The sequence below is a fragment of the Nerophis lumbriciformis genome, linkage group LG20 (genome assembly GCF_033978685.3).
Source record: "Nerophis lumbriciformis linkage group LG20, RoL_Nlum_v2.1, whole genome shotgun sequence".
NCBI lineage: Eukaryota > Metazoa > Chordata > Actinopteri > Syngnathiformes > Syngnathidae > Nerophis > Nerophis lumbriciformis.
Window position 1 is genome coordinate 363,737 of NC_084567.2, and position 21,264 is coordinate 385,000.

Below are 21,264 nucleotides of genomic sequence, written 5' to 3' on the forward strand. Positions count from 1 at the left end.
CGTCAACTTGAACACCGCAAAAACAACATTAACACACACGCCCAGCATCAATGTGTGTGTGTCAGCGTGTGTGTGTGTACGTGTGTGTGTGTGTGTGTGTGTGTGTGTGTGTGTGTCAGTGTGTGTCAGCGTTTGTGTGTGTACGTGTGTGTGTGTGTGTGTGTTAGTGTGTGTGTCAGCGTGTGTGTGTGTGTGTGTGTGTGTGTGTCAGTGTGTGTACATGTGTGTGTGTGTGTGTGTGTGTGTGTCAGTGTGTGTCAGCGTTTGTGTGTGTACGCGTGTGTGTGTGTGTGTGTGTGTGTGTGTCAGTGTGTGTGTCAGCGTGTGTGTGTGTACGTGTGTGTGTGTGTGTGTGTGTGTGTGTGTGTGTGTGTGTGTGTGTGCATGACAAAGTGTTACAATTCCAGCAGCGATGAGATTAAACTCCGCCTCCTTTTCTCTTTTCTGTGCTGTCAGGAAATAAAAAGATGAAAGTTTCTTCTTCTTCTTATCAGCACAGGGGGACTACATCATTGTGGGGGGGACTACATCATTGTGGGGGGGCTACATCATTGTGGGGGGGGCTACATCATTGTGGGGGGGGCTACATCATTGTGGGGAAGGAGGGCACTGATATGATAAAGTACACACAAGTACTACAACTACAACAACACACACTAATATATCATCTTTACAACAACAAAACACATTTTCTTTCTGGTAACATGTACTTTTACTTCATGTACTAGTACTACATCATGCACATGTACTACTAATTACTACATCATATCATGTACTACTAATTACTACATCATGCACATGTACTACTAATTACTACATCATATCATGTACTACTAATTACTACATCATGCACATGTACTACTAATTACTACATCATATCATGTACTACTAATTACTACATCATGCACATGTACTACTAATTACTACATCATATCATGTACTACTAATTACTACATCATATCATGTACTACTAATTACTACATCATATCATGTACTACTAATTACTATCCGAGGTGGGGTCGCGGGGGCAGCAGCCTAAGCAGGGAAGCCCAGACTTCCCTCTCCCCAGCCACTTGGTCCAGCTCCTCCCGGGGGATCCCGAGGCGTTCCCAGGCCAGCCAGGAGACATAGTCTTCCCAACGTGTCCTGGGTCTTCCCCGTGGCTTCCTAAAGGTCGGACGTGCCCTAAACACCTCCCTAGGGAGGCGTTCGGGTGGCATCCTGACCAGATGCCCGAACCACCTCATCTGGCTCCTCTCCATGTGGAGGAGCAGCGGCTTTACTTTGAGCTCCTCCCGGATGACAGAGCTTCTCACTCTAACCCTAAGGGAGAGGAAACTCATTTGGGCCGCTTGTACCCGTGATCTTGTCCTTTCGGTCATAACCCAAAGCTCATGACCATAGGTGAGGACGGGAACGTAGATCGACCGGTAAATTGAGAGCTTTGCCTTCCGGCTCAGCTCCTTCTTCACCACAACGGATCGATACAGCGTCCGCATTACTGAAGACGCCGCACCGATCCGCCTGTCGATCTCACCATCCACTCTTCCCTCACTCGTGAACAAGACTCCCAGGTACTTGAACTCCTCCACTTGGGGCTCAATACTATGAAGCCACATTGATGTAACACTTGGCTTGGCATTGTCTTGCTGAAATAAGCAGGGGCGTCCATGGTAACAACATATGTTGCTCCAAAAGCTGTGTGTACCTTTCAGCATTAATGGTGCCTTCACAGATGTGTAAGTTACCCATGTCTTGGGCACTAATACACCCCCATACCATCACACATGCTGCCTTTTACACTTTGCGCCTAGAACAATCCGGACGGTTCTTTTCCTCTTTGGTCCGGAGGACACGACGTCCACAGTTTCCAAAAACAATTTGTCCACAGTTTCCAAAAACAATTTGAAATGTGGACTCGTCCGACCACAGAAGACTTTTCCACTTTGTATCAGTCCATCTTAGATGAGCTCAGGCCCAGCGAAGCCGACGGCGTTTCTGGGTGTTGTTGATAAAACGGTTTTCGCCTTGCATAGGAGAGTTTTAACTTGCACTTACAGATGTAGTGACCAACTGTAGTTACTGACAGTGGGTTTCTGAAGTGTTCCTGAGCCCATGTGGTGATATCCTTTACACACTGATGTGGCTTGTTGATGCAGTACAGCCTGAGGGATGGAAGGTCACGGGCTTAGCTGCTTACGTGCAGTGATTTCTCCACATTCTCTGAAGCCTTTGATGATATTACGGAGCGTAGATGGTGAAATCCCTAAATTCCTTGCAATAGCTGCTTGAGAAAGGTTTTTCTTAAACTGTTCAACAATTTGCTCAGGCATTTGTTGACAAAGTGGTGACCCTCGCCCCATCCTTGTTTGTGAATGACTGAGCATTTCATGGAATCTACTTTTATACCCAATCATGGCACCCACCTGTTCCCAATTAGCCTGCACACCTGTGGGATGTTCCAAATAAGTGTTTGATGAGCATTCCTCAACTTTATCAGTATTTATTGACACCTTTCCCAACTTCTTTGTCACGTGTTGCTGGCATCAACCCTAAAAAAAAATTTCAAGGTAAAATTTTTTTTTCAAGGTAAACAAATGATTTTCAAGGTAAAAAAAAAATTTCAAGGTAAATTTTTTTTTTCAAGGTACATTTTTTTTTTCAAGGTAAAAAATGATTTTCAATTTTTTTTAATTTTTTAAAAATGTTTTTAAATGTTTTTATTTTTATTTTTTATTTTTTTAATTTGTAAAAATTTTTAAAACTTTTTTTTAATTTTTTTAAATTTTTTAAAACAAATTAAAGCAATTTTTAATTTTTTTAAACAATTTTAACAATTAACATTTTTTTTAGGGTTAGGATTAGGGTTAAGATTAGGGTTAGGGTTAGGGTTAGGGTTAGGGTTTGGGTTAGGGTTAGGGTTAAGATTAGGGTTAGGGTAAAAAAAAATTTTAAAAGTTAAAAAAAAAGTTAAAAAAAAAGTTTAAAAAAAGTTTTAAAAAAGTTTTAAAAAAGTTTTAAAAAAGTTTAAAAAAAAAGGTAAAAAAAAGTTTAAAAAAAAGGAAAAAAAAGTTTTAAAAAGTTTTAAAAAAGTTAAAAATATTTTAAATTTTTTTTAAAATATTTTTAAAAAATTAAACAATTAAAAAATAATTAAATGTTTTTTTAAAAATTAATTTTTTTTTATTTTTTTGTTTTAATTTTAAAAAGATTTAATTTTTTTTTTTAATTTTTAATTTTTTTTAAAAAATTTAAAAAATTTAAATATTTTTTTTTTTTGATCAGTTTGAACATCAAATATGTTGTCTTTGTAGCATATTTGTCACGGCCAGGGCGCACATCTGTTCATCCTGACGAGCGCACCGCGGGCCACGCCCACATGCGCTCTGTCCGCTGACAGCACGCCCAGACACGCCCCCTCTCACGCTGAGCGCAGCACGCCCACGCAGCGACAAGCCTGCACACAATTGCCTATCCGCACACCTGGGACTGATGAGGGCGAGCTGGATAAAAGAGCAGTGGATCCACGCGGGAACTTAGTTCTCATATGGTGAACCGTAAGTGAAGCTTTTGTCATTCTTCCCCGTGCTTGATTTGTCTCCTGTCATCTTCCTTGTGCTCGCAGTGTTTTCCTTCCGGTGCCCTGGATTTGGACTGCCTCCCTCGTGCCCCTGGACTCTGACGCCTCTCTCTCGCCCCGGATCACCTGCCTGCCCCGGAGACTTCCGTGTTCTTTCGCTCTAACCAACATTTTGCGGTAAAACCCTCCAGTTAAATACTACACATAGTCTCACACCATAACACTCTTGGATCTAGTTCACACTCCATTTCCTTAGTTTATATTATTATTGTTGATTATTATGTATGTATACTATATATAAATATAATAAATCATTCTACATACTGTCACCTCCCCTTAGTGAAACAGAACAATATTCAACTGAATATGGCTTGAAAAGGATTTATATTATATTTACATCTAACACAATTTCCCAACTCATATGGAAACGGGGTTTGTATTTTTTCTAGAGATGTCCGATAATGGCTTTCTTGCCGATATCCGATATTCAGATATTGTCCAACTCTTAATTACCGATTCCGATATCAAGCGATAGTGATATATACAGTGGTGGAATGAACACATTATTATGCCTCATTTTGTTGTGATGCCCGCTGGATGCATTAAACAATGTAACAAGGTTTTACAAAATAAAGCAACTCAAGTTATGGAAAAAAGTGCCAACATGGCACTGACATATTTATTATTGAAGTCACAAAGTGCATTCTTTTTTTTAACATGCCTCAAAACAGCAGCTTGGAATTTGGGACATGCTCTCTATAAGAGAGCATGAGGAGGTTGAGGTGGGCGGGGTGGGGGTAGAGGGTAGCGGGGGGTGTATATTGTAGCGTCCCTGCAAGGGGTTCTGGGTATTTGTTCTGTTGTGTTTATGTTGTGTTACGGTGCGGATGTTCTCCCGAAATGTGTTTGTCATTCTTGTTTGGTGTGGGTTCACAGTGTGGCGCATATTTGTAACAGTGTTAAAGTTGTTTATACGGCCACCCTCAGTGTGACCTGTATGGCTGTTGACCAAGTATGCCTTGCATTCACTTGTGTGTGTGAAAAGCCGTAGATATTATGTGACTGGGCCGGCACGCAAAGGCAGTGCCTTTAAGGTTTATTGGCGCTCTGTACTTCTCCCTACGGCCGTGTACACAGCGGCCTTTTAAAAAGTCATACATTTTACTTTTTGAAACCGATACCGATCATTTCCGATATTACATTTTAAAGCATTTATCGGCCGATGATATCGGCAGTCCGATATTATCGGACACCTCTAATTTTTTCCATTACTTTGGAAATGGAACTGAGAATAGAAACAGGTCGGTAGTTGCCAGGTTCCAATTTGCTTCCTTTTTTAAAGAAGGGAGTTACTCTTGCTATTTGGAAATCTTTTGGTACTTGGCCTTCTTTAATTGATTGATTTATTATGTGCGTGATGATTGGGGCAATGATGGAGGCAGAGTCCCTGAGGAATCTGGAGGGGATATTGTCAAGGCCGGTGGCCTTGTTTAGGTGGAGCGCGCTCAATTTTTTAAGCACCTCAGCTGTGACCATTTCTAATTTGAAGTCATGTTGGATACTCCTAGCTTTCTGTAGAAGGCTTTAATGTGTTCTACACCAAAGCCACCAGAGTGGTGGGACAGCTTGTTGACAAGAGTTGTGACTATGCTGGTGAAAAAGGTGTTAAGTCTGCTTGCTACCTCCATTTTGTCCGTAATGAGGGAGTCACCCTCCTTGATGCTGATGATGGTGAGTCTGGTTTTAAGTTTCTGGCTGCAACCAGGAAGCTGGTTGTTGAGATTTTTCCAGAGCTCACGTGGCTTATTTGTGTTTTCTTCTATTTTGTTGTTAATGTAATTTTTTTTAAGGATTTAGTCAGGTTAGTTGACTTATTTCTCAATTTATTGCATTGCTTTTTGAGAGTTGAAAGGAGTGATTTGAGGTTGTTATTATTGGGTTGTTTATCTACTTCTGTTTTACACTTTTGGTATTCGGAGTATTTTCTGTCTCTGTCTTTTATGGCAGCTAGTAGGTCTGGATTCATCCATGGTTCAGAGCGGGCTTTGATCCTGACTGTTTTCACGGGAGCCATGTCATTTAGTATCTTTAGGAACGCTGTTTTGAAGCGATCCCAAGAAACATGGACCAGGTTGCTCGCGAGCACAGGGGACCAGTCCCACTCATCTCATTTTAAGTTGAAATGATCACTGGAGTATGTTTTAAGGGATCTGGATTGAGCTGTTATGTGGCCATTGGCTTTGGGTTTAGCTATTTTGTGAGTGCAGAAGGTTAGATAGTGGTCGCTAAGACCACAGATCATGACACCACTATTTTTAATGTTAGGCCTGTCTGATGTGAGAATGAGATCTATGGTTGATTGGGTGGAATCACACACCCTTGTGGGTAGTGTTATTAGCTGGGTGAGACCGTGCAGATTACAAAGCTTGCTGTAAGATTTGAAGACAGGCGCATCTCTGCGTTGGATATCTGTCTTCAGATCTCCAGTTATAATTTTCTCCACGTTCTCTACCCCAGCTAAACACTCCTCGAGCGCCATAGAAATCACTCTGATTAGGGGGTCTGTATACAGTCCCTATCAGTACCGGCTTAGCGTTTTTAAATTTGATTTCCGCCCACACAGATTCAAGGGCATTGTGGTTAAGATCAGTGCGAGTTATGTATTTAATATCCTGGTGAATATACATACAAACGCCGCCACCATGTTTATTCCTGTCCTTTCTGATAACCGAGAAGTTTTCTATCTCTATCTCTGAGTCAGAAACACTTTGATCTAATTTAGTTTCAGAGAAACAGAGGATTTTTACCTTGTTGTTGTGGAACATTTCTCTGATTTGGTCAAGTTTGGTTCCAGCGAGGCTGTTCACATTAAGGTGGATGATGTGTGGAAGCGAAGAGAACATCAGAGTCCACTGGGGAGAGGCATTGTCCAGAAAATGGTGGGATGGCCATGTTGGTTGTTGTTGAAGAAGTGGAGTCCAATTCACTGTTTTGAAGGAGAGTCTTGGGGAGAGGGAGAGAGGCCCATTGTTCGTCTGCCAGGTGATGGGGGATCCAGGTATGGGTGAGGGGCGGAGTTGGAGAGGGGAGGCCCAGGTAGGGGGCCCGGGGGTGGTTTTCGCGGGCTTCGGTGAGGCTGAGAACAATGACCATGGTTGGACAAAGAATCCCCTGAATCCTGTGTAGGCCGCGGGGGGTCCAAGCGCCACAGTGTTGTCCATCAGGGCCTGGGGGGAGGCTGCGTGGATTTCCGCTCTGCTGTCATTACTGGTGACTGGGGTGTGGTCGACCGCCATTTCGCCGTCTGCTGCCGAGCCGCTGTCCTCACCGGTGTCTGGGCTGTCTTACTCGGCCGCCGACCGCACCGATGATCGGGGTGAAGTCCTCCGTCGTGCCGTCGACTGCTGGAACGCAGGTGAGCTCGGGTGCTGATGAGCATGTGAGGGCTGGCGGAGGTGGAGAGCTAATGTTTTTAGCATAGCTCCGATATCATGTAGTAATTAGTAGTGCATATTATCATATTGCAATTAGTAGTGCTTACTACCATGTAGTAATTAGTAGTACATACTGTCATGTAGTAATTAGTAGTACATACTATCATGTAGTAATTAGTAGTACATACCAGAGGTGTGGACTGGAGTCACATGACTTGGACTGCAGTCAGACTGGAGTCATGAATTTGATGACTTTAGACGGGACTTGAGAAAATGTAAAGAGACTTGCAAGTGGACTTGGACTTGAACATCAATGACTTTTGACTTCACTTGGACTTGAGCCTTTTCACTTGACAAGAAGAGTTGTCCAACAAAGTGCCAGTGAGAAACAATTATGCCAAAGTTGGTTTCGTTCGGGTATAAAAACTACAACTTGGTCAACAAAAAACGAATTGTAGTATGCAAAACATGCAGTTGGAATATTCCAGATGGAGACGCAACAACTTCCAACTTTGTTTGACATTTGAAGTTGCACAAAGAAGGGTAAGTTTTGAATGTAAGATAACGTTTATTGGCTAAGTAACGTGACTTTTATTTGCTGTGTCGTTAAATGAGTGAGGCTGCAAACTCACTGCTAACGTTATAACCATAGACATCTTATAAGTAGACGCAGCATGGAGCGCTACTGCCTACTGGCGCTGACGAGACGCGGGGCCGCCATCTTGGAGTGGTGATCAGTGCAATTCATTTGGCAGGAGCAATGAACATTTAATTCATCTTACCTCACTGAATACCACTGATTTTCACCCCCTTTTTTGACATACGTGTAGCTATGATAACAGACACATGTTTTATTATTCATAGTTTGCTTAACAGTAATAGAATATTCTTATATGCTAGAAGTGACCAGATCAAAACTGGGAATATAATCCCAGAGAAGGGTCAGCTATTTTTAAATTGAAGAAACAATATGATGGTTATATATACATGCTACATAAACAATGTATGAATACATTAGATATCTATACATCTTATAGACTGTATCTCAGAGAGTTTATTCTGTCTTGACACTTTGTATTGATATTTTCTATTACATTCTTCCCTTAAATGATCATGTTTACACTGATTGTTTTATATGTATTTTTGATGTATGTCGCTTTGGATAAAAGCGTCTGCCAAATACTTCAACATAAACATATATAAACACCTGAAAGTCTTTATATCAGCTAAAACCACCAATCTGTTTCACTGGATTCACAATAAAAGCAAATGATGTCTTACAATCTTTATCTTCATCATTTATTTCAACTTTGTTATTCAAGTATGAAAATTTTAAATGTAATTCATTTCATTGACAAACAATTCTAGTATGGTCATACTCTTGTTTGCTAGCGGCTACCATTTCAGTACTATTGAAGATCTTTGCTCCTTCTCAACTCTGTGCTAATATTCTTTTCACAAAATACAACCAATAGTACGTTAATGTTAAATCTTACTTGTGAAAAGTAATCCCCCGATTCCTATTTTCAACAGTCCGCTCATTTGAGCAGGAAAACCCTGAACACCATCTTTGTTTTCTACCTGTCAACTGTCAGTTCAGCATCTTTGTTTTCTACCTGTCAACTGTCAGTTTAGCATCTTTGTTTTCTACCTGTCAACTGTCAGTTTAGCATCTTTGTTTTCTACCTGTCAACTGTCAGTTTAGCATCTTTGTTTTCTACCTGTCAACTGTCAGTTTAGCATCTTTGTTTTCTACCTGTCAACTGTCAGTTTAGCATCTTTGTTTTCTACCTGTCAACTGTCAGTTTAGCATCTTTGTTTTCTACCTGTCAACTGTCAGTTTAGTGTCTTTTTCTACCCGTCAACTGTCAGTTTAGCATCTTTGTTTTCTACCTGTCAACTGTCAGTTTAGCATCTTTGTTTTCTACCCGTCAACTGTCAGTTTAGCATCTTTGTTTTCTAGCTGTCAACTGTCAGTTTAGCATCTTTGTTTTCTACCTGTCAACTGTCAGTTTAGCGTCTTTGTTTTCTACCTGTCAACTGTCAGTTTAGCATCTTTGTTTTCTACCTGTCAACTGTCAGTTTAGCATCTTTGTTTTCTACCTGTCAACTGTCAGTTTAGGCTTCTCACCGGCTCCTCATCACCACTTCAAGATGGCGGCCAAATTGCTTGCGTCACAGCAACCAATGCTGCGTCTACTTATAAGATGTCTATGGTTATAACGTCATTGCAAACACGGCAATCTGTTGCGTCCACTGCAGTTCGCTACCTTATTCATACTTTTTGTCAAGTGATTTTTTTTAAGCAGGGTACACATAACGTTGTTAGTCAATGTATCACACACAGTAACATTACGTTAGTCAATGTATCACACACAGTAACGTAACGTTAGTCAATGTATCACACACAGTAACGTAACGTTAGTCAATGTATCACACACAGTAACATTACGTTAGTCAATGTATCACACACAGTAACGTAACGTTAGACGGCGGTCAGCAGCACGGCGTATTTTAGCCACCTACAAAAAGACAAACATAGACAAATAAAGGTCAGTTAAAATGTACACTATATTAAGAATATGTGTACATATTGCATAAGGCCCTGACATCTAAAAAGTACAACTCTGTTCATTGTTATGTTCATATATTTGTTATGTTTTTCATGTGTACGCACACATCAACACACATACAGTATGAGATGAGATCAATGAGATAAGGTAAGAACAGGATAGAAACTGCTGTGGAACTAGTTACAATGCAATATGCCATGGAAATACAATGTTAACACTTTTGTGCAAATAAGTACATTTGCACTTGTTTTTTCAAATGTGTTTATTGTGTAAAGGAATGAGTTAATGATTAAAATGACTGGTTAATAGTGCTATTTTGAAGTGCAATGTCAGCACTATCTTTTTCCCTGCAATTTCAAATGCACTTGTTTTAATAAATAAATACAGCGTTTTAAAAGCATACACAATCTGTGTAAATATATTAGTCTGTGGTTAAACGACTTGAAAGGACTCGAAACTCAAAATGCAGGACTTGGGACTTGACTTGAGACTTTCCAGTCTTGACTTTGGACTTGACTGTCTTGACTCGGACTTGAGGGCAAAGACTTGAGACTTACTTGTGACTTGCAAAGAATGACTTGGTCCCACCTCTGCTACCAAGTATAAAAAGGTCAATGTTAGCATGTTGTAAGCCTAAGTTGTAACAAAAGAATGAAGAAGTGAAAAATGTTGATAAAACATTCTTTAATTGTCATTTTTCAACACTCAACATAAAAAACATATTTTCATGATTGGCAAACATAAAAAAAATATTATAGTTCAAAGTTGGAATCAAATCAAATGAAAAATCATTCAAATGTCCTTCATTTCAATCACTTCACACAGAGCTAGCTGCTTGTTAGCCTAGCACTTCTTTTGAAGACAGAAAAGAGCAGAAAGAAGTGGAAGTAGAACTAAAAGTAGAACTAAAAGTAGAACTAAAAGTAGAACTAAAAGTAAAACTAAAAGTAAAACTAAAAGTAGAACTAAAAGTAAAACTAAAAGTAAAACTAAAAGTAGAACTAAAAGTAGAACTAAAAGTAGAACTAAAAGTAAAACTAAAAGTAGAACTAAAAGTAGAACTAAAAGTAGAACTAAAAGTAAAACTAAAAGTAGAACTAAAAGTCAAACTAAAAGTAGAACTAAAAGTAGAACTAAAAGTAAAATTAAAAGTAGAACTAAAAGTAGAACTAAAAGTAGAACTAAAAGTGGAACTAAAAGTAGAACTAAAAGTAAAACTAAAAGTAGAACTAAAAGTAGAACTAAAAGTAAAACTAAAAGTGGAACTAAAAGTAGAACTAAAAGTAGAACTAAAAGTAGAACTAAAAGTAGAACTAAAAGTAGGACTATAAGTAAAACTAAAAGTAGGACTAAAAGTCAAGCTAAAAGTAGAACTAAAAGTAGAAAAAGTAAAAGAAGAGCTAACAGAGTGTTAGCATGTCATGTTAGCAGCAATGATTCAAACGCTAGCTAGTTAGCATCCTCCAAGTGGGCTAGCATGCTAGCTTGACAATGATGTCATCAGTGGGCGGGGCCTTCTCCACCTTGGTCAAGTGACAGGAATCAAAGGGCGGCCATCTTGTGAGCAGGAAGAAGAGGCCGACAGGAAGTGCTGAAGTGCCCAGGTGCATTGTGGGTCGCTGTGTTTAAGAGATGGCCTTGGCTTCTGGTAAGAAGGCCTCCCAGTATTTGATGACCTGTATGACGTTTGTGTCATCAACTACTTTCTAGTCACCTGTGTACTTTATTACTTGTTGTTGTACTCTATTACTTGTACTTGTACTTTATTACCTGTTGTTGTACTCTATTACCTGTACTTGTACTTTATTACTTGTTGTTGTACTCTATTACCTGTACTTGTATTTTATTACCTGGTGTTGTACTCTATTACCTGTACTTGTACTCTATTACCTGTACTTGTATTTTATTACCTGGTGTTGTACTGTATTACCTGTTGTTGTACTGTATTACCTGTTGTTGTACTCTATTACTTGTTGTTGTACTCTATTACTTGTTGTTGTACTGTATTGCTTGTTGTTGTACTCTATTAGTTGTTGTTGTACTCTATTACTTGTTGTTGTACTCTATTACCTGTACTTGTACTTTATTACCTGTACTTGTACTTTATTACCTGTACTTGTACTTTATTACCTGTACTTGTACTTTATTACCTGTACTTGTACTCTATTACCTGTACTTGTACTTTATTACCTGTTGTTGTAATCCATTACCTGTTGTTGTACTGTATTACTTGTTGTTGTACTGTATTACTTGTTGTTGTACTCTATTACCTGTACTTGTACTTTATTACCGGTAGTTGTACTCTATTACCTGTTGTTGTACTGTATTACTTGTTGTTGTACTGTATTACCTGTTGTTGTACTCCATTACTTGTTGTTGTACTGTATTACTTGTTGTTGTACTCTATTACTTGTTGTTATACTGTATTACTTGTTGTTGTACTGTATTACCTGTTGTTGTACTCTATTACTTGTTGTTGTACTTTATTACCTGTTGTTGTATTTTATTACCTGTTGTTGTACTTTATTACTTGTTGTTGTACTGTATTACCTGGTGTTGTACTGTATTACTTGCTGTTGTATTTTATTACTTGTAGTTATATTGCATTACTTGTTGTTGTTGTGTACTTTATTACCTGTAGTTGTACTTTATTACCTGTTGTTGTACTGTATTACTTGTTGTTGTACTGTATTACTTGTGTGTACTGTATTACTTGTTGTTGTGTACTTTATTACCTGTTGTTGTACTGTATTACTTGTTGTTGTTGTACTTTATTACCGGTTGTTGTACTGTATTACCTGTTGTTGTGTGTACTGTATTACTTGTTGTGTGTACTGTTTTACCTGTTGTGTGTACTGTATTACTTGTTGTTGTGTGTACTGTATTACTTGTTGTGTGTACTGTATTACTTGTTGTTGTGTGTACTGTATTACTTGTTGTTGTGTGTACTGTATTACTTGTTGTGTGTACTGTATTACTTGTTGTTGTGTGTACTGTATTACTTGTTGTGTGTACTGTATTACTTGTTGTGTATACTGTATTACTTGTTGTTGTGTGTACTGTATTACTTGTTGTTGTGTGTACTGTATTACTTGTGTGTACTGTATTACTTGTTGTTGTGTGTACTGTATTACTTGTTGTGTGTACTGTTTTACCTGTTGTGTGTACTGTATTACCTGTGTGTACTGTATTACTTGTTGTTGTGTGTACTGTATTACTTGTTGTTGTGTGTACTGTATTACTTGTGTGTACTGTATTACCTGTTGTTGTGTACTCACGAGGACCTCCAAGTACTTGATGAAGAACTTCTTGAAGTCGCTGACACGTTCCCTCTGCACACACCGTTGTTACTAGGAACTAGGTGACATGTTACTAGGAACACCATTGTTACTAGGAACTAAGTGACATGTTACTAGGAAGTAGGTGACATGTTACTAGGAACACCATTGTTACTAGGAACTAAGTGACATGTTACTAGGAAGTAGGTGACATGTTACTAGGAAGTAGGTGACATGTTACTAGGAACTAAGTGACATGTTACTAGGAAGTAGGTGACATGTTACTAGGAAGTAGGTGACATGTTACTAGGAACTAAGTGACATGTTACTAGGAAGTAGGTGACATGTTACTAGGAACACCATTGTTACTAGGAACTAAGTGACATGTTACTAGGAAGTAGGTGACATGTTACTAGGAACACCATTGTTACTAGGAACTAAGTGACATGTTACTAGGAAGTAGGTGACATGTTACTAGGAAGTAGGTGACATGTTACTAGGAAGTAGGTGACATGTTACTAGGAAGTAGGTGACATGTTACTAGGAACTAAGTGACATGTTACTAGGAAGTAGGTGACATGTTACTAGGAACTAAGTGACATGTTACTAGGAAGTAGGTGACATGTTACTAGGAAGTAGGTGACATGTTACTAGGAACTAAGTGACATGTTACTAGGAAGTAGGTGACATGTTACTAGGAAGTAGGTGACATGTTACTAGGAAGTAGGTGACATGTTACTAGGAACTAAGTGACATGTTACTAGGAAGTAGGTGACATGTTACTAGGAAGTAGGTGACATGTTACTAGGAAGTAGGTGACATGTTATTAGGAAGTAGGTGACATGTTACTAGGAAGTAGGTGACATGTTACTAGGAACTAAGTGACATGTTACTAGGAAGTAGGTGACATGTTACTAGGAAGTAGGTGACATGTTACTAGGAAGTAGGTGACATGTTACTAGGAACTAAGTGACATGTTACTAGGAAGTAGGTGACATGTTACTAGGAAGTAGGTGACATGTTACTAGGAACTAAGTGACATGTTACTAGGAAGTAGGTGACATGTTACTAGGAACACCATTGTTACTAGGAACTAAGTGACATGTTACTAGGAAGTAGGTGACATGTTACTAGGAACACCATTGTTACTAGGAACTAAGTGACATGTTACTAGGAAGTAGGTGACATGTTACTAGGAAGTAGGTGACATGTTACTAGGAAGTAGGTGACATGTTACTAGGAACTAAGTGACATGTTACTAGGAAGTAGGTGACATGTTACTAGGAAGTAGGTGACATGTTACTAGGAACTAAGTGACATGTTACTAGGAAGTAGGTGACATGTTACTAGGAAGTAGGTGACATGTTACTAGGAAGTAGGTGACATGTTACTAGGAACTAAGTGACATGTTACTAGGAAGTAGGTGACATGTTACTAGGAAGTAGGTGACATGTTACTAGGAAGTAGGTGACATGTTATTAGGAAGTAGGTGACATGTTACTAGGAAGTAGGTGACATGTTACTAGGAACTAAGTGACATGTTACTAGGAAGTAGGTGACATGTTACTAGGAAGTAGGTGACATGTTACTAGGAAGTAGGTGACATGTTACTAGGAAGTAGGTGACATGTTACTAGGAACTAAGTGACATGTTACTAGGAAGTAGGTGACATGTTACTAGGAAGTAGGTGACATGTTACTAGGAACTAAGTGACATGTTACTAGGAAGTAGGTGACATGTTACTAGGAAGTAGGTGACATGTTACTAGGAAGTAGGTGACATGTTACTAGGAAGTAGGTGACATGTTACTAGGAAGTAGGTGACATGTTATTGGGAAGTAGGTGACTAATGTGACTAAAGCGCCTCACCTCAAAGCGTCCCACTTCTCGGCGAATACTTCCAGAAATCTTCTCAAAGTCTCGCTCGCCCTGTTGGACTTTCACCTCCAACTGTAGGACCAACACACGCTTGCTTAGTCATCATCATCATCATCATACTAATCATCATCATCATCATCACATACTAATCATCATCATCACATACTAATCATCATCATCACCATCATCATCATACTAATCATCATCATCACATACTAATCATCAACATCATCATACTAATCATCATCATCACATACTAATCATCATCATCATCATCACATACTAATCATCATCATCATCATACTAATCATCATCATCACATACTAATCATCATCATCACATACTAATCATCAACATCATCATCACCATCATCATCATACTAATCATCATCATCACATACTAATCATCATCATCACATACTAATCATCATCATCACATACTAATCATCAACATCATCATCACCATCATCATCATACTAATCATCATCATCACATACTAATCATCATCATCACATACTAATCATCATCATCATCATCACATACTAATCATCAACATCATCATCACCATCATCATCATACTAATCATCATCATCACATACTAATCATCATCATCATACTAATCATCATCATCACATACTAATCATCATCATCATCATACTAATCATCATCATCATCATCATACTAATCATCATCATCATCATACTAATCATCATCATCACATACTAATCATCATCATCACATACTAATCATCATCATCACCATCATCATCATACTAATCATCATCATCACATACTAATCATCATCATCACCATCATCATCATACTAATCATCATCATCACATACTAATCATCAACATCATCATACTAATCATCATCATCACATACTAATCATCATCATCATCATCACATACTAATCATCATCATCATCATACTAATCATCATCATCACATACTAATCATCATCATCACATACTAATCATCAACATCATCATCACCATCATCATCATACTAATCATCATCATCACATACTAATCATCATCATCACATACTAATCATCATCATCACATACTAATCATCAACATCATCATCACCATCATCATCATACTAATCATCATCATCACATACTAATCATCATCATCACATACTAATCATCATCATCATCATCACATACTAATCATCAACATCATCATCACCATCATCATCATACTAATCATCATCATCACATACTAATCATCATCATCATACTAATCATCATCATCACATACTAATCATCATCATCATCATACTAATCATCATCATCATCATCATACTAATCATCATCATCATCATACTAATCATCATCATCACATACTAATCATCATCATCACATACTAATCATCATCATCATCATCACATACTAATCATCAACATCATCATCACCATCATACTAATCATCATCATCACATACTAATCATCATCATCATCATACTAATCATCATCATCACATACTAATCATCATCATCATCATACTAATCATCATCATCATCATCATACTAATCATCATCATCATCATACTAATCATCATCATCACATACTAATCATCATCATCATACTAATCATCATCATCATCATACTAATCATCATCATCATAATCACACTAATCATCATCATCACCATACTAATCATCATCATCATCGTCATACTAATCATCATCATCATACTAATCATCATCATCATACTAATCATCATAATCATACTAATCATCATCATCATAATCACACTAATCATCATCATCATCATCATACTAATCATCATCATCACATACTAATCATCATCATCATCATCATACTAATCATCATCATCATACTAATCATCATCATCATAATCACACTAATCATCATCATCACCATACTAATCATCATCATCATCGTCATACTAATCATCATCATCATACTAATCATCATCATACTAATCATCATAATCATACTAATCATCATCATCATAATCACACTAATCATCATCATCATCATACTAATCATCATAATCATACTAATCATCATCATCATAATCACACTAATCATCATCATCATCATCATACTAATCATCATAATCATACTAATCATCATAATCACACTAATCATCATTATCATCATCATCATACTAATCATCATAATCATACTAATCATCATCATCATCATCATACTTATCATCATCATCATACTAATCATCACACATTGAGTATGAAGAAAAGGCTGCATTACATCAACAGGCCACTAGGAGGCCACACTTGTATGAATGAATGAATGAATAGTAGTTATTACTAGTAGTCTTTATTAGTACCATGGTAGTTGCAATGAAATACATGTACTTAACTAGTGTGATCATGTTGAACTAGTATTATTTATAATAGTAGTCATCATTACTAGTAGTCGTTTTAGTACCATAGTAGTTACAATGAAATGCATGCACTTAACTAGTGTGACAATGTTGAAGTAGTAGTAGTTATAATGGCAGTCATCATTACTAGTAGTCTTTATTAGTAGTGTGGTAGTTGCAATGAAATACTTGTACTTAACTAGTGTGACAGTGTTGAATTATACATCCATCCATTTTCTACCGCTTAGTAGTAGTTATAATGGTAGTCATCATTACTAGTAGTCTTTATTAGTAGTGTGGTAGCTACAATGAAATACATGTACTTAACTAGTGTGACAATGTTGAACTAGTAGTAGTTATAATGGTAGTCATAATTACTAGTAATCTTTATTAGTACCATGGTAGTTGCAATGAAATAAATGTACTTAACTAGTGTGACAATGGTGAACTAGTAGTAGTTATAATGGTAGTCATAATTACTAGTAATCTTTATTAGTACCATGGTAGTTGCAATGAAATACATGCACTTAACTAGTGTGACAATGGTGAAGTAGTAGTAGTTATAATGGTAGTCATAATTACTAGTAGTCTTTATTAGTAGTGTGGTAGTTGCAATGAAATACTTGTACTTAACTAGTGTGACAATGGTGACATTTGTTTACACTGTGAAGGTCATATGTCATTTGTGTGCACTGTGAAGGTCATAAGTCATTTGTGTGGACTGTGAAGGTCATATGTAATTTGTGTGGACTGTGAAGGTCATATGTAATTTGTGTGCACTGTGAAGGTCATATGTCATTTGTTTGCACTGTGAAGGTCATATGTCATTTGTTTGCACTGTGAAGGTCATATGTCATTTGTGTGCACTGTGAAGGTCATGACATTTGTTTGCACTGTGAAGGTCATGACATTTGTTTGAACTATGAAGGTCATATGTCATTTGTTTGCCCTGTGAAGGTCATGACATTTGTTTGCACTGTGAAGGTCATGTCATTTGTTTGCACTGTGAAGGTCATGACATTTGTTTGAACTATGAAGGTCATATGTCATTTGTTTGCACTGTGAAGGTCATGACATTTGTTTGCACTGTGAAGGTCATATGTCATCTGTGTGCACTGTGAAGGTCATATGTCATTTGTGTGCACTGTGAAGGTCATGACATTTGTTTGCACTGTGAAGGTCATATGTCATTTGTTTGCACTGTGAAGGTCATGTCATTTGTGTGCACTGTGAAGGTCATATGTCATTTGTTTGAACTGTGAAGGTCATGTCATTTGTTTGCACTGTGAAGTTCATGACATTTGTTTGAACTATGAAGGTCATATGTCATTTGTTTGCACTGTGAAGGTCATGACATTTGTTTGCACTGTGAAGGTCATATGTCATTTGTGTGCACTGTGAAGGTCATATGTCATTTTTTTGCACTGTGAAGGTTATATGTCATTTGTTTACAATGTGAAGGTCACATGTCATGTGTGTGCACTATGAAGGTCATAAGTCATTTGTGTGGACTGTGAAGGTCATATGTCATGTGTGTGCACTATGAAGGTCATATGTCATTTGTTTACACTGTGAAGGTCACATGTCATGTGTGGGCACTATGAAGGTCATAAGTCATTTATGTGGACTGTGAAGGTCATATGTCATTTGTGTGCACTGTGAAGGTCATATTTCATTTGTTTGCACTGTGAAGGTCGTATGTCATTTGTGTGCACTGTGAAGGTCATATGTCATTTGTTTGCACTGTGAAGGTCATATGTCATTTGTGTGTACTGTGAAGGTCATATGTCATGTGTTTGCACTGTGAGGGTCATGTCATTTGTGTGCACTGTGAAGGTCATATGTCATTTGTTTGCACTGTGAAGGTCATATGTCAATTGGGTGCACTGTGATGGTCATATGTCATTTGTGTGCACTGTGAAGGTCATATGTCATTTGTGTGCACTGTGAAGGTCATATGTCATTTGTTTGCACTGTGAAGGTCATATGTCATTTGTGTGCACTGTGAAGGTCATATGTCATTTGTGTGCACTGTGAAGGTCATATGTCATTTGTGTGCACTGTGAAGGTCATATGTAATTTGTGTGCACTGTGAAGGTCATATGTCATTTGTTTGCACTGTGAAGGTCATATGTCATTTGTGTGCACTGTGAAGGTCATATGTGTGCACTGTGAAGGTCATATGTCATTTGTTTGCACTGTGAAGGTCATATGTCATTTGTGTGCACTGTGAAGGTCATATGTCATTTGTTTGCACTGTGAAGGTCATATGTCATTTGTGTGCACTGTGAAGGTCATATGTCATTTGTGTGCACTATGAAGGTCATATGTCATTTTTTTGCACTGTGAAGGTTATATGTCATTTGTTTACAATGTGAAGGTCACATGTCATGTGTGTGCACTATGAAGGTCATAAGTCATTTGTGTGGACTGTGAAGGTCATATGTCATGTGTGTGCACTATGAAGGTCATATGTCATTTGTTTACACTGTGAAGGTCACATGTCATGTGTGGGCACTATGAAGGTCATAAGTCATTTATGTGGACTGTGAAGGTCATATGTCATTTGTGTGCACTGTGAAGGTCATATTTCATTTGTTTGCACTGTGAAGGTCGTATGTCATTTGTGTGCACTGTGAAGGTCATATGTCATTTGTTTGCACTGTGAAGGTCATATGTCATTTGTGTGTACTGTGAAGGTCATATGTCATGTGTTTGCACTGTGAGGGTCATGTCATTTGTGTGCACTGTGAAGGTCATATGTCATTTGTTTGCACTGTGAAGGTCATATGTCAATTGGGTGCACTGTGATGGTCATATGTCATTTGTGTGCACTGTGAAGGTCATATGTCATTTGTGTGCACTGTGAAGGTCATATGTCATTTGTTTGCACTGTGAAGGTCATATGTCATTTGTTTGCACTGTGAAGGTCATATGTCATTTGTGTGCACTGTGAAGGTCATATGTCATTTGTGTGCACTGTGAAGGTCATATGTCATTTGTGTGCACTGTGAAGGTCATATGTAATTTGTGTGCACTGTGAAGGTCATATGTCATTTGTTTGCACTGTGAAGGTCATATGTCATTTGTGTGCACTGTGAAGGTCATATGTCATTTGTGTGTACTGTGAAGGTCATATGTCATTTGTGTGCACTGTGAAGGTCATATGTGTGCACTGTGAAGGTCATATGTCATTTGTTTGCACTGTGAAGGTCATATGTCATTTGTGTGCACTGTGAAGGTCATATGTCATTTGTTTGCACTGTGAAGGTCATATGTCATTTGTGTGCACTGTGAAGGTCATATGTCATTTGTGTGCACTATGAAGGTCATATGTCATTTGTGTGCACTGTGAAGGTCATATGTCAATTGTTTGCACTGTGAAGGTCATATGTAATTTGTGTGCACTGTGAAGGTCATATGTCATTTGTTTGCACTGTGAAGGTCATATGTCATTTGTGTGCACTGTGAAGGTCATATGTCATTTGTGTGCACTGTGAAGGTCATATGTCATTTGTTTGCACTGTGAAGGTCATATGTCATTTGTGTGCACTGTGAAGGTCATATGTCATTTGTGTGTACTGTGAAGGTCATATGTCATTTGTGTGCACTGTGAAGGTCATATGTCATTTGTGTGCACTGTGAAGGTCATATGTCATTTGTGTGCACTATGAAGGTCATATGTCATTTGTGTGCACTGTGAAGGTCATATGTCATTTGTTTGCACTGTGAAGGTCATATGTCATTTGTGTGCACTGTGAAGGTCATATGTCATTTGTTTGCACTGTGAAGGTCATATGTCATTTGTGTGCACTGTGAAGGTCATATGTCATTTGTTTGCACTGTGAAGGTCATATGTCATTTGTGTGCACTGTGAAGGTCATATGTCATTTGTTTGCACTGTGAAGGTCATATGTCATTTGTGTGCACTGTGAAGGTCATATGTCATTTGTGTGCACTGTGAAGGTCATATGTCATTTGTTTGCACTGTGAAGGTCATATGTCATTTGTGTGCACTGTGAAGGTCATATGTCATTTGTGTGTACTGTGAAGGTCATATGTCATTTGTGTGCACTGTGAAGGTCATATGTCATTTGTGTGCACTGTGAAGGTCATATGTCATTTGTGTGCACTATGAAGGTCATATGTCATTTGTGTGCACTGTGAAGG

At 38.1% G+C, this 21,264-nt stretch overlaps 1 protein-coding gene across 6 annotated transcripts in view; it reads right to left on the minus strand.

Annotated features, from left to right (window-relative positions):
* Positions 1-10,855: 10,855 nt before the first annotated feature.
* The window catches only part of snx2 (sorting nexin 2), a 35,227-nt gene continuing 24,818 nt past the window's right edge, over positions 10,856-21,264 (minus strand). For 4 of the 6 annotated variants that reach the window (XM_061979952.2, XM_061979950.2, XM_061979951.2 and 1 more), the window contains 3 exons: positions 14,734-14,814; positions 12,848-12,919; positions 10,856-12,742 (listed from right to left, as the gene is read on the minus strand). In XM_061979952.2, the coding sequence (XP_061835936.1) occupies positions 12,362-12,742; positions 12,848-12,919; positions 14,734-14,814 (534 nt within the window). In that variant the 3' untranslated portion in view covers positions 10,856-12,361. The remainder of the gene's footprint in view (positions 12,743-12,847; positions 12,920-14,733; positions 14,815-21,264) is intronic. The other 2 variants (XM_061979954.2, XM_061979953.2) reach the window with 1 other exon arrangement.